The 11,771-nt window shown below is 47.2% G+C and overlaps 1 protein-coding gene across 1 annotated transcript in view; it reads right to left on the bottom strand.

The window, feature by feature from the left end:
* The window catches only part of Il6r (interleukin 6 receptor), a 50,256-nt gene that overhangs the window by 20,361 nt on the left and 18,124 nt on the right, over positions 1 to 11,771 (bottom strand). Inside the window, exons 2-5 of the mRNA XM_042681742.1 lie at positions 7,434 to 7,670; positions 5,961 to 6,084; positions 857 to 1,035; positions 273 to 439 (exon numbers count right to left, since the gene is read on the bottom strand). Coding sequence (XP_042537676.1) covers positions 273 to 439; positions 857 to 1,035; positions 5,961 to 6,084; positions 7,434 to 7,670 — 707 coding nt within the window. The remainder of the gene's footprint in view (positions 1 to 272; positions 440 to 856; positions 1,036 to 5,960; positions 6,085 to 7,433; positions 7,671 to 11,771) is intronic.

An 11,771-nucleotide genomic window follows, 5' to 3' on the forward strand; every position in this document is an offset into this window, starting at 1 on the left:
CCAACCTCATCCATTAGAATAGCTGAGAGCCACAGTCCTTGCACACTCATATCCCACATCTCCCCCTGTCCTTTCAAACAGGCCTCTCAAGAGGAGACCCGCCTGGCATTAATTATTCCCATCTTGTAAATGAGACAAACCAAGGCTCATAAGGTCTAATGACTTAAAAATTCAACACCATGCAGGGAGGAAAGCACAAAGCATGACCTGGAAACCTGCTATCCCCGAGGGTCTAGAGTGCTTTTTTGCTTAGAAGTAGAAGATGAATTTACCAGCCATGTGGTGAATGACTTTGACCACTCAGCCCGGTATCGGAGTTCAAAATGGAGCCTGTAGAAGTCTGAGTTCCAGGAGTGGGGATCTTGCCAGGTGACATTGAGCCAGCGGGGGTTTCCAGGCATGGCAGTGACTTTGATGTTGGTGGGAGGGTCGGGCTTCACTGTGGGAAAAGTGAGGCTTCAATGAAGCAGCCAGCAGCGTACAGAGAAGCGTGACAATTGTCCAGTCAGAACCCCAGCTTCAGAGTCTTCTCCATGCATAGCAAAGCCATGTCCTTAGTGGACACTGGTGGCTCTTGCCTGTAATCCTAGCTACCCTGGAAGCTGAGGTCTGAGGAACACAGTTCAAAGCCAGTGCAGGCAAGAAAGTCTGAGAGACTCTCATCTCCAATGAACCAGCAAAAAAGGCAGGAACGGGAGGTGTGCCTCAAGTGGTAGGGCACCAATCTTGAGCAAAAAAGTTAAGGGTGTGCATGAGGCCCTGAGTTCAAATGCCAATATGAGCACCAAAAAAAAAAAAAAAATAAGGGTGGAATATTAAGTTAAATAATAAGCTGCAGAAGGGGAGAGCTACTTACGGATTGTATAACCACGGAATGCCTTATTTTCACTCAACTTGCTGCCCACACTGTTGGCGATGCACATGGTCACTGAATGCAAAGACTGGTCCCCCTCTGGGATGGCGAACTGGCAGGAGAACTTCTGGGACTCTTGAAAATACTGGCATGGCTCCTGGAAGTACACCGGGCCATTCTGGCTGTGGACACAACAGAAGGTCAGTGCTCTATCACTTTCTCTCTTTTTTTTTTCAAGAGAGGCCAGGCCCAAGGGTTAGAAGCTCAGGCTCTGAAGTCTAATCCCAGGATTTAAATCCCAGCAGCAGACTACACACATTTAAGGTTGCTTTTTTGTCACCCCCAACACTTAGCTTTTGTGGCTTCAAGCAAGTTATTCAACCTCTGAGTCTCTGTCTTGTCATTTGAAAATGGGAATACGATGAGTACCTCTCTAATAAGGGTTCTTTTACAGTTCACTGTATCAGCAAGGAGGCTGAGGTAGAAGGATTGTGAGTTCAAGGCCACCCTAGGCTACAGAGTGAGACTTTGTCTCAAACAGAATAAAAAAGAAGAGGAAAGAGAGAGAGAGAAGGAAAAAAGGAAAGGAGGGAAGGAGGGAAAGTGGGAAGGAAGGAGGAAAGAAAGAAAAGAAGGAAGGAAGGAAGGAAGGAAAGAAAGAAAAAAAGAAGAAGGAAGGAAAGAAAGAAAGAGAAAAAAAAGTGGTGATGGTATAAAACCTCTAGCACCAGGAATAGTGGAGGATTAAGGGGAGAAGAAAACAAGTGCTGAGGGTCTGGGAAGGTGGCTCAGTGGTAGAGCGCTTGCCTTGCATGCTCAAGGCCCTGGGTTTGATTCCTCAGCACCACATAAGCAAAAAGAAAAAAAAAGCCGGAAGTGGCGCTGTGGCTCAGGTGGTAGAGCGCTAGCCTTGAGCTGAAGAGCTGAGGGACAGCACCCAGGCCCAGAGTTCAGGCCCCACGACCGGACCCAAAAAAAAAAAAGAAAAGAAAAAGAAAACAAGTGCTGGAGGAGAGAGCTCAGTCTATCACTTAGGCATTAAATTAGGATGTGGTAAGCTGAGCCTTCAAGCCAGGGCCTGTGCTCTAGGAGCCACGGGCTATGCATTAGTGATTCCGGAGAGCCATGCCCCTGCCTCCCGGCTCTTGATAAAAGACTTGCCCTCAGAGTAGGAGGCGCCCTGGCAAAGCTTTTGCATTACGAAGCCCTGCATGTGAAATGGGTTCAAAAGGCCAGGCAGTGACAGGGCTTCAGGCAACTAAGTCCAGTAACCCATTCTGGGTGCTAAAGACACTTGAGTGAGTCAGATGCCATCTCACCTGACCTGGAAGCCTGAAGGCTTGCTCACTTCCGGTGCACCTTGGTATTTGAGTCCACAGCAGTGCGTGCGTGCCGGCAGCCACATGTGCGGGCAACCACTTTCCCTGTCCCTAGGTCAAGTCATTGTCTCTGCAGTGGGTTTGAGCTCTGGGCCCCGGCTGTGTCTAGCACCTGGGACAATCAGCCTTCTAGAAAGGATTCCCTAGTCCTTGCAGTGTGAGTTAATGCTGCCTTCAGGCTCCTAGCCCACCTAACCTGAGAAGGCAGGTTGGCATTGGAAGGCAGAGCCCATCCTATTCCTCTCTCCTCTTTCCCACTGCCTCAAGCAGGGATCTTGTCCCAAGGCAGATGCTCAACTTTCCACACTACGTAGGGAAGCAATGTGATGGGAAGGTAGGCAGGCCTTCACTTCCCTAGGGTTCTCTAGATTGTTGTCTCGATTCCAAAGCAGATCTTACAGCACCTAAAGCTGCTGACAGGCAAGGTGGAGGGTGGAGCTAAAGACCCTGTTCCTGTTCCCTGGCCCCATTTCTCTGTCAACAAGGTCCTCTAGGTGAGCTGGGCAAAGGGTGAAAGCCTCCAGAGCTGATCTGGGAGCTATCAGCCTCTGAGAAAAACACACTGGATGATCTCCAGTCCCAAACATTGTGTATCTAAACCCAGCCAGGCTGTGAGGCGTTCTGATCTCGACTTTGGGGTGGGGAGTGGAATGTGCTAACAGTTCTCCTGGCAGCTGCGATATTTGCAGATTGGTGACTGGCACTTTTCTGCATAGTGATGCCAGGCAGGCTTCCTAGCAATTCTTTGGAGACAGACACAAACGGAAACCCAACTGTGTTGAATCACAGCTCTGTTTTTTTTTTAATCAAGGCTGGCACTTGACTACTTGAGCCATGCCTCCAGCCCGTTTTTTGGCTGGTTATTCTGGAAATGCAGTCTCATGGACTTTTCTGACCCAGTTTGTTTTATGCTCTCATGACTCCATTCACAGCACTGAGCTTTGGGGAATGCACATTAAAAAGTAATGCAGGTCTAGTCAGACACAAAGCAGTGGTAACTGAAATCACTAAGTGATTAAGGATTAGTATATTCAGCATGGAGGACTAAAGGATGATTCACTACCTGGGCAAGATGACACAAGATATCATCAGGCTACTCAGAATGGCACAATTTCAAACTTAAGAATTGCTTATTTCAGCCGGGCACTGGTGGCTCACGCCTGTAATCCTAGCTACTCAGGAGACTAAGATCTGAGAATCTCAGTTCAAAGCCAGTCAGGGCACAAAAGTACGTAAGACTCTTATCTCCAATAAACCACCAGAAAACAGGAAGTGGTGCTGTGGCTCAAGTGGTAGAGGGCTTGCCTTGAGCTGAAGAGCTCAGGGACAGTGCCCAGGCCCAGAGTTCAAGCCCCATGACCGACAAACGAACAAACAAACAAATTGCTTATTTCTAGAATTTTCCACTTAATATTTTTGGACCAATTGACTGAGGGTGACTGACACCAAGGAAATTGAAGAATGTGAAAAAAATCTCTAGCTACTAAAGACTACTGCACTCTGATGACTGAACTCAGACAATTCTAAACATCTAGCACCTGTCATTCTAGCCACGAAGGTGGCTGAGACCCAAAGGATAACACTTCCAGGTTGGCCCAAGCAAACAAGTTCACAAGATCCCAACCCAACAGAAAAAGCTGAGCATGGTAGCATGAGCTTATCATCTGAGCTATGGCTGAAAGGGTAAAGATCATGACAGGCCCAGGCAAAAAGATCCTTTCTCTCCTCTCTCTCTCTCTCTCTCTCTCTCTCTCTCTTTCTCTCTCTCTCTCTCTCTCTCTCTCTCTCACACACACACACACACACACACACACACACACACACACACACCAGCACAAAGGGCTGCAGGAGCTGGGTGCCAGAGGTTCACTCCTGAAATCCTAGGTACTCAGGAGGCTGAGATCTGAAGATCGTGGTCTGAAGGAAAGTCTATTCAAGTCTCATCTCCAATTAACTACGAAAAAGCTGAAAGTGTTTCTGTGACTCAAGTGGTAATAGCCTGGAGCAAAAAAGCTAAGGAAAATTAGCCAGGCCCTAAATTCAAGCTCTAGGACTGGCACACACACACATACACACAAAGCAAGAGTCTGCAGATAGGTCTTAAAAGTAGAGCACTTATCTGGGCGCCAGTGGCTCACGCCTATAATCCTAGCTACTCAGGAGGCTGAGATCTGGGATCTGAGATCTGAGGCTGGTTCAAAGCCAGCCCTGGCAGAAAAGTACATGAGACTCTTATCTCCAATAAACCACCAGAAAACCCGAAGTGGTGCTGTGGCTCAAGTAGTTTTGTGCTAGCCCTGAGCTAAAGAGCTGAGGTGCAACACCCAGGCCCAGAGTTCAAGCCCCTGACCAAAAAATAAAATAAAATAAAAGTAGAGCACCTATCTTGCAAGCATGAATCCCCGAATTCAAACCTCAGTACAGGGACTGGGAATGAGGCTTAGTGGTAGAGTGCTTGCCTAGCATAGATGAAGCCCTGGGTTCAATTCCTCAGTACCCCATAAACAGAAAAGGCTGGAAGTGGCACTGTGGCTCAAGTGGTAGCGTGCTAGCCTTGAGCAAAAGAGGCTCATGGACAGTGCCAGGCTGAGTTCAAGCCTCAGGACTGGCAAAATAATATAATAATAATAATAACAATAATAATAATAACCTCAGTACAAAAAAAAATCAAAGAAAGAGCTGGGCACTGGTGGCTCACATCTATAATCCTGACTTAGCTACTCAGGAAGCTGAGATCTGAAGGTCCTGATTCAAAGCCAGCCAGGTCGGGCAAGTCTGTGAGACTCTTATCCACAATTAACCACCAAAAAAACAGAAGCAGAGCTATGGCTCAAAGTGGTCGAGCCCTAGCCTTGAGCAAAAAAGCTCAGTGACAGTGCCTAGGCCCTGAGTTCATAACGAAGGAAGGAAGGAAAAGAAAATAAAATGATAAACTTCTAAACTAAGAGACTTTGACTTGGGAGCAAAGTAAGGCAAAACTGCTAAGCAGTGATCAAGATCTCCCACCTCTGCTCCATACTTGGCTAATCTCACCTTAGGTCTCCAGCTTTGTGCCATCTTCCATTGACAGGTCAGGGACTCCATTCAGGCAGGGCATCAGTCCTCAATGCTCTAGGCCCCAACTCCCCACCCAAGACTACTTCCTGTCTCCTTACCTTTCTAATGGAAAAAGGCTGTTATGCTCACAGGATCAACACACTGATAAAGGCCTCCCCACTCCATTTGCATCTTCTTCCGAGCAAGGGACAGTCATTAAAAGCAGACTGGATTCCCAGTGAACCACAGACTATCTAGATGACCTTAAACAAATCAACCCATCTGTCTGAACCTCAGTTTCTCTGTTAAGAGACAATATAATAGCCACTTCCCTATAGGTGGAGTTCTCAATTCCCAGTGCCCAGCCCAAAAGAAGAGCTCATTTTCCTCCCCCTTGCTTATCCCACAGGAATCATTTCCTTTTCTTTTCTCTTCTGGTGGTGTTTGGAGTTGAACGGATGGCCTCACATATGCTATTACCTCTGGCTCCAGTCCCAGAAATTATTTTCTGCTGATAAAATTTTGGAATCCCTAGCCAGTCAGTTAAACAGGGTTCCTTTAAGAGCCCCCCCCCTCCACACACACACACACACACACACACACACACACACACACACACACACACACACACACACACACACACACACACACACACACGCTCTGCGCCCTCAGGCTCTGCCTAGGCTACTTACAACTTTTCCACGAACAGTACAGCCTCAGTCATTGGGGAAGGGGCGCTCTGAGGACTCCACTCACAAGTAACATTTTGGATGAGGCTCTTCCGGAAGCAGAAGAGCTGGGGTCTCCTGGGAGGAACTGAAAGGAAAACACAACAGGCTGAGGATACACTCAGCTTCCTGGGAGCACTCTGCCCTGCACCACTGCAGAACCGAAGAGCCAGGCAAGAAGATGCTGGGATGGGAGGTGAGGTACCACCTTCAGACTCCTGTCTAAAGGAGAGGGGAGCCTGGCACTGGTGGCTCACTGCTATAATCCTAGCTACTCAGGAGGCTGAGATGTGAGGATGGAGGTTTGAAGCCAGCCTGGGCAGGAAAATCCATAAGACCCTTATCTCCAACTTTCTACCAGAAAAGCAGGAAGTAGAGCTGTGGCTCAAGTAGTACAGTACTACCCTTGAGGACAAAAGCTCAGGGACAGCATCCAGGCCCTGAGTTCAAGCTCCAGGACCAGCCCACGCACGTGGAAATGTGGTGGAAATGTGGGGACGGGGAGGTAGATTCACACAACGTGGCTAAGCAAGTCCCAGCCTCCTTTCACTTTCCTGACCTCTAAAATGAACTGATAGTGTTGTAATAATATAGCTTTCCCTCCCCAGGTTACAGGCAAGATTACACAACAAGCAAGCAAGAAAGTGCATTGAGCCAGGCACAGGTGGCTCACGCCTGTACTCCTAGCTACTAAGGAGGGTAAGATCTGAGGATCTTGGTTCATAGCCAGCCAGGGCAGGAAAGTCCATGAGACTTTTATCTCCAATAACCCTGCCAGAAATCCAGAAGTGGCACTGTGGCTCAAATGGTAGAGCACTAGCCTTGAGCTGAATTGCTAAGGGACAGTGCCCAGGCCTAGAATTCAAGGCCCACGACTGATCCCCCCCCCAAAAAAAAAAAAGAGAACTCAGTATATGCTATGCACTGTGTGTGTGTAAGTTTATTTAATCTTTATAGCATTAAGATCAGGTAATAAAATTACCTTCATTTTGCCAAAGGAATCAGAGGCAGGGAAGTTTAGTTGTATTGGAAAGGAGCAGGATTCAAACCTAGGCTGCTGGGCTCCAAGCCAATCTACCATTAGGCCAGTCAAACCATATCCATCAGTAGCCCTAGGCCCTAACCCAGCAGGAACTTCCTTTAGTACTTCCCTGGCAGATATCAGTGTACTTTTTCCCCTAAATTCTTGGGCCAAAGAAATAACAGGAGCTTAAATGGGAAATCGTCCCACTTTTTCTGCTTATGTGGTGCTGCAGAATCGAACCCAGAGCCTTATGCATGCAAGGCAAGCACTCTACCACTGAGCCACCTTCCCAGTCTCTAAATGGGAAATCTTTAGATGGGAAATCCTTCTGGAATGCACAGCACCACATTTCTTATGGACCTTGGAGGTGTCCCGATGGAACCAGGTACAAGAGCTCTGCAAACATAACTCACCATCCACCAATAAGTGCACAGTTCCTGCCAGGTGGCCGTCCAGGTAGCATGAATAGTTCCCAGTGTCACTGAGCTCCACTGACCTCAGAAGCAGCTTCTTTCCCACACCAGCCCACCTTTTGTGTGGTGAGCTGGCAAGGAGCCAGTGAACAGTGGTATTGTCTGAAAGTTCTTCCACTGGGCAGGTCAGGGTGACACTGGCCCCTGGCAGGCTGGTCAACACGTCACTTGGTGCCTCTGAGAAGAGAAAACACTTGGTGAACCACAGCCACCTGAAAATGGCACTGTTTCTGACTTGAAGAGGCCAAGGAGGCCTCTGTATCATACCTTCAGATTCCACCCAAGGCCCAGCTCACATCATCTCTGCCTGGATGCGGACAATGGCCTCCAGTACTCTCCCCAACCCACCCAACTGCCCCAGTGTGCCCTCTTAAGCCATAATCCCACCACCCCTTCTCTTGATTAGAAAACTCTTAGGCACAGTGACTCAAACTTGTAGTTCTAACTTGTTGGAAGGCAGAAATCCAAAGGATTGCAGTTCCAGGCCAGCCCAGGCAGAAAAGTTCACTAAGACACCATCTCAACCAATGGCTGGTTCAGTGGCATAAGCTTGCTATTCCAAGCATAGTGGGCTAGGCGCAGTGCTTGTACCTATCATCCCAGCAACCAAGGGACGCACAAAATAGGAGGATCACAGTACAGGCTAAACTAGACATAGAGACCCTATGCCAAAATAAACAGACACAGAAGGGGGCTGGCAGAGTGATTGAAGTGATAGAGCACCTGCTTAGCAAGCATGAGGCCATGAGCTTAAACCTCAGTGCTGCCAAAAAAAGAAAGAGAGAGAAAGAGAAGGGGAAAGGGAAAGGCAAAGCAAAGCAAGGCTTTAATTTAAGGGCCTGCCACTGTCTTTTGGGGTTTTTTTGGGGGGGGTTCCGGTCATGGGGCCTGAACTCTGGGCCTGGGCACTGTCCCTCAGCTCTTCAGCTCAAGGCTAGCGCTCTACCACTTGAGCCACTGCACCAGTTCTGGCTTTTTTCTTTTTGCTTATGTGGTGCTGAGGAATCGAACCCAGGGCCTCAGGCATGCAAGGCAAGCGCTCTACCACTGAGCCACCTTCCCAGCCCAGGGCCTGCCACTGTCTACAGAATGAAGCCCAAGACATTTCTCCTGCCCCTGCTGGTCTCAGAGGCCTCATCTCTTGACATCCCTTTAAAAGATCCAGAGTCTCTCTCTCTCTCTCTCTCTCTCTCTCTCTCTCTCAGGCTCCATTGTGCCTCTTCCCCCACACCACACCATTCCCCAGGACAGTGGCTCCTATTTTGTATCTCAGCCTGGACATCCTTTCTCCAGAGGCCTCCCCTGTTCCCTAGCTGGACTGGGCACCAGTATATCACCCATCACATGCTACATGATTACCACGTCCAAGTCTGTCTTCCCCTCAGGACTCCAAGCCCCACAAGAATAGACACCATGTTTTATGTAGTACCTCAATGATTGCCTTACACATGGCAGGAGCCCACTAAGAAACTGACAAATTAATGAGTAAATGAGTGAATGGGTAAATGAATGAATGCGTCGATGAATTAATTCCAGGTACCCAAGGAGGACTCCTGGAATACATGAGAAGTCACAGAGTCTTCATTGGTCCATTTGAGAGATGTCCACAGACATAGAAGAATCAGGAATCAAGTACAGGGTCACCAACAGCTGTATAGGCGTGCGGCTGCACAGCTAGCAGGTGAACCAGGTCTTCTGATTCTCTGCTCCAGGCTCTTTCCAGAACCAGACACCTCCCTAGTCTATACTACTGTTAGTATTGTTTTTATCCTAGGGAAAAATAGGGAAGAAAAAAAAAAAGAGCATTCCTCATCTCCTGGAGAAAAAAAAAAAAAAAAAAAAAAAAAAAAAATATATATATATATATATATATATATATATATATATATATATATTCCTCATCCCCACACACACACTTGCTACAACTCGAGGGAAAAAAAGATTAAAGATTAAAGAAACAAACATACTGTTTTGTGGTTACAGATTCACAGAATCTAAGATAAAAATTAGCCACACTTCAACCCACAAACTGGGGGAAACTCTTCACCAGCTATTCAATAGATAAAGGATTAATATCCAAACTATACAGACAACTCAAAACATTAAACAAGGCCGGGCATTGGTGGCTTATGCCTAGCTACTCAGGAGGCTGAGATCTGAGAATCGAGATTCAAAGCCAGCCCAGGCAGGAAAGTCCTTGAGACTTATCTCCAATAAACCACTAGAAAACCGGAAGTGGCGCTGTGGCTCAAGAGGTAGAGCGTTTTCCTTGAGCTGAAGAGCCCAGGGACAGCGCCCAAGCCCAGAGTTCAAGCCCTATGACTGACCAATAAATAAATAAATAGACTAACCCAATGAATAAATTAGCAAGTGAATTAAGCAATTCTCCAAAAAGACACATAAATGCCTAATAGATAGATGAAAAATGCCCACAATTCTTAGCCATAAAGGAAATGCAAATCAAAACTACACTAAGATTTCATCTTATCCCAGTAAGGTAGCGATCATCAAGAAAACAAGCCATAGCCAAATAAATAAATATCTGTAACCTCGCTACTCAGGAGGCTGAGATCTGAGCATTACAGTTCAAAGCCAGCCTAGGCAGGAAAATCTGTAAGGCTTTTACCTTTAATTAACTACAAAAGGAAACAGTGGAAAGTGGAGCTATAAGTCAAGTTGTAAAGCACTAGTTTTGATCAAAAAAGCTCAGAGACAGCACCCAATGTCCAGGCCCTTAGTTGAACCCCAGAACTGGCAAGCACATATACACATGTGTGTGCATGTGTATATGCACACATGCACACACATATGCTAGTGAACATAAAAGGAAGAGCAGGATAGTGAGCCCTTATACACTGTTGGTGGGAATATAAATTAATGCAACCTATAGAAATCAGGGTTTCTCAAAAAACTAAAGCCAACCACTGGTGGCGCATGCCTATAGTCCTGGCTACTCAGGAGGCTAGCATCTGAGGATCAAAGTTCAAATTCAGCACAGGCAGACAAATCTGAGATTCTTATCTCCAGTTAACTAGTAAAATTCTGAAAGGGAAGGATAGAGCAGCAACCATGAGGGAAAAAGAATGAAAGACCCTGAGTTCAAGTCAGAGTACTAGCATGCACACCACACACACACACACACACACACCCCTAACTTCTTTAGGCCCATCAATAAAGTTAATGCAACTGAGAAAATAGAGGCCAGGGAGCATGTTAAGAACGCTTTGGTCCTTCAAACTAAACAGTATGTACATATTAGCACGTAGCAGCAATACATCTGACCGTTGGTTTTAGAAAAGCCAACAGTTGCCTGAGTACCTAACCTCCCCCAGCAGTGCTCCTGGGACTGAGGACAAGCATCCAGTGTCTCTCCTTGAGCTAAGTCTTCCTGCTTGAGAGGAGTTTTTACCTCCTGCAGCCTGTAACTCCTCCCTCTTTATCCCAGAGGAGGGAGTAAGGATCCATAATTCTCTGGTGGACCAGACTGAATCCAGCAGAGGCTGGCTACCCCCAACAGACACAGGCCCATTAAGGATGAACATGGAAGAAGCAGAGACAGCTTCTGTGTGGCATCAGTCCCAGCCTGGTTGTGCAAACATCCTTTTCTCTCCACAACATGGGGTGAGAGCCCTCTACCTGAGCATACCCTATTTGAGGCTAGCAGAAAAGGGACAGATGCAAGGCCAGAGTGACAGCCACTTAGCTAACGTTTTCTCTCTTCCCCAACAGGGCTTTGGATTTGTAGGGTGGAAAAAAGAAAACAGTTGACTGTCATCAAGAAGCCAGCATTTGGGGAGGTTTCTTGGACCCCTCTGGCTTCACTTTTCCCCACAGCGAGGCCCTCTCTCTGTCCTTTGTGCAAGCGAAGATGTGAGGAAGCCGCAGCAGCCAGCAAGGCGGAGGACACCGATAAAGTATCAGCATGCTCCTGACTGCACGAGACACATTCCACTGAGGGAAGTAAAGGGAGGAATTCTGTGCCTACAGGGCTTCAAGGAATCATCAAAATAAAGCCCTAATTCCAAGCTGGGTATTGGTGGTTCATGCCTGAGTAACCTAGATACTCAAGAGGCTGAAATCTAAGGATCACAATTCAAAGTCAGACTGGACAGGAAAGTCCATGAGATTCTTAATCCATTTAGCTAGCAAAAAAATGCCAGAAGTAGAGCTGTGGCGCAAGTGGTAGGGTGCCAGCCTTGAGTGAAAAAGGCAGCACCTAAAAGGGCAGCACCCAAGCCTTGAGTTCAAACCCTAGTGCCAACACAAACAAACCAACAA

This window comes from Dipodomys spectabilis, unplaced genomic scaffold (assembly GCF_019054845.1).
Source record: "Dipodomys spectabilis isolate Male_0828 unplaced genomic scaffold, ASM1905484v1 ptg000069l, whole genome shotgun sequence".
NCBI classification, from domain to species: domain Eukaryota; kingdom Metazoa; phylum Chordata; class Mammalia; order Rodentia; family Heteromyidae; genus Dipodomys; species Dipodomys spectabilis.